General features: G+C 68.2%; 1 protein-coding gene across 1 annotated transcript in view; it reads left to right on the top strand.

Moving 5' to 3' along the window:
* The window catches only part of KLHDC7B (kelch domain containing 7B), a 3,661-nt gene extending 1,710 nt beyond the window's left edge, over positions 1-1,951 (top strand). The window contains exon 2 of the mRNA XM_032882983.1: positions 6-1,951. Within this exon, the coding sequence (XP_032738874.1) occupies positions 6-1,951 (1,946 nt within the window). The remainder of the gene's footprint in view (positions 1-5) is intronic.
* The last annotated feature ends 180 nt before the right edge of the window (positions 1,952-2,131 follow it).

The following is a 2,131-nucleotide window of genomic DNA, read 5'->3' as shown; positions in this document are numbered from 1 at the left end:
CCCAGCCCCAGTCCCAGCCCCAGTTCCAGCCCCAGCCCCAGCCCCTGCCCCCAGTAGTGGGTCAAGGCTTATGACACAGGAGCACAGCATGGCCCTCAAGGACAAACAGGAGGGACAAATCCCAACCAGCTGGGAAAACCTTATTTCCATGGTTCTTAGGAGTCACTCTTTCCCCAGGCAAGACAGACCCCAAGGGAGAGCCCCAAAGGCAGCTCCCGAGAGCCCTAGAGATCCCAGCACTGGTGTCCCCTCTGAGAACAGAGAGTCTGGTTCTCCGCCTGAAGGGGCCGCCCCCAGCCTGGAGCTCAGGGAGAGCTCCTCAGACGGACCGGTCACAGGGGCAGACGCGGGGGGCCTGGCTGAGGCGGGACGTGAGCAGCCGCCGAGCCGCGTGGAGACCAAGGAGGCTCCCGCTCCAGACCCTCCCTCAGGTCGGAGAGGGGATGCCGTCGAGGAGAAGCGAGAAGACCCTGTGCCGCCCGGTGCTGCCAGGCCCCGGGCCCCGGGCCAGCCCCCCGAGCGGAAGCAGCCTGGCCCCGAGCCCTCCGCCCCTGGGAGGGGCGCCTCGCAGCCGGTCCCGCAACCGCGGAGACGCAGCGCGTGCGGAAGAGCCGAGAGCTCCGAGCGCGGGGTCGGCCAGGCTGCGCAGCGGAGACGCCCCGGAGAGGCTCGCGGGGAGCAGCCCGGCGCGGCGGGCAGCGGGGGGCCGTTCCCGGAGGAGCGGGAAGAAGCCGGAAAGCTCACGGGGCTTCTGCAGAGGCCGGGGGGCCGGGGCCTGGCCCGGGAGCCGGCTTGGGCGGCCGCTCTGCCACCGCGGCTGGACCTGGGCAACTGCCTGGACGTCCTGGCCTTCGCCCAGCAGCACGGGGAGCCCGGCCTGGTGCGGGAGACCTATGCCCTGATGAGCGACAACCTGCTGCACGTGCTGGGGGACCCGAGCCTCTACCGGCAGCTGAGCGGGGCGGACCGCGAGCGCATCCTGAGCCTTCGGACGGGCCGGGGCCAGGCGCTGCTGGGGGTCCTTGTGCTGCCCAGCCTATACCAGGTGAGCCGCTCGGGGCTCGCCAGCGGCCCTTGCGGGGAGGAGGCTCCTGCTGCGGAGTCCGCGGCCCCGCCTCCCCGCCCGCACCTGCATGTGTTCAACCCTCGAGAAAACACCTGGCGGCCCCTGACTCAGGTGCCGGAGGAGGCCCCGCTTCGGGGCTGCGGTCTCTGCACCATGCACAACTACCTGTTCCTGGCGGGCGGCATTCGAGGCTCCGGTGCCAAGGCCGTCTGCTCCAACGAGGTCTTCTGCTACAACCCCCTGACCAACATCTGGAGCCAGGTGCGGCCCATGCAGCAGGCCCGCGCCCAGCTCAAGCTGGTGGCCCTGGACGGGCTGCTTTACGCCATCGGTGGCGAGTGCTTGTACAGCATGGAGCGCTATGACCCGCGCACGGACACCTGGACCCTGCGGGCGCCCCTGCCCGCAGGAACCTTCCCTGTGGCCCATGAGGCTGTGGCCTGTCGTGGGGACATCTACGTCACCGGGGGCCACCTCTTCTACCGCTTGCTGAGGTACAGCCCTGGGAGGGACGCGTGGGATGAGTGCCCCTACAGTGCCAGCCACCGGCGCTCCAGCGACATGGTGGCGCTGGGAGGCTTCCTCTACCGCTTCGACCTGCTGCGTGGCGTGGGCGCTGCCGTGATGCGCTACAACACGGTGACGGGCTCCTGGAGCCGGGCGGCCTCCTTGCCGCTGCCCGACCCTGCCCCACTCCACTGCACCACGCTGGGCAACACCATTTACTGCCTCAACCACCAGGTCACGGCCACCCTTACGGTCTCCGAGGGGACTGCCCAGTTCCAGGCCAGAGAGCTGCAGCCCTTTCCTCTGGGGAGTAAGGGGGTGCTTTGTCCATTCATCCTGACTCTGCCCGCCCCGGACCCACTGCAGACTGCCCTCTGAGCTGCTGCTCTCCAGGGAGACCCTGGGGCTGGGAGTCCGGCACACGTGGGGCACAGACCGCACGGTTGGGATCCAGAACTTTCTACCATTGTTTCTGGGACTTTCCTTTTGTATTATAAGACTCATGATTTCCCCCTTCCATAACCTCCACCCCATAAAAGAGATTTCTCACCCTGGGAG

The sequence above is a fragment of the Lontra canadensis genome, unplaced genomic scaffold (assembly GCF_010015895.1).
Source record: "Lontra canadensis isolate GAN:19392208 unplaced genomic scaffold, GSC_riverotter_1.0 scaffold84, whole genome shotgun sequence".
Taxonomy (NCBI): domain Eukaryota; kingdom Metazoa; phylum Chordata; class Mammalia; order Carnivora; family Mustelidae; genus Lontra; species Lontra canadensis.
Note: the sequence above shows the minus strand (reverse complement) of the source record. Positions and strands in the feature narration are given on the sequence as shown.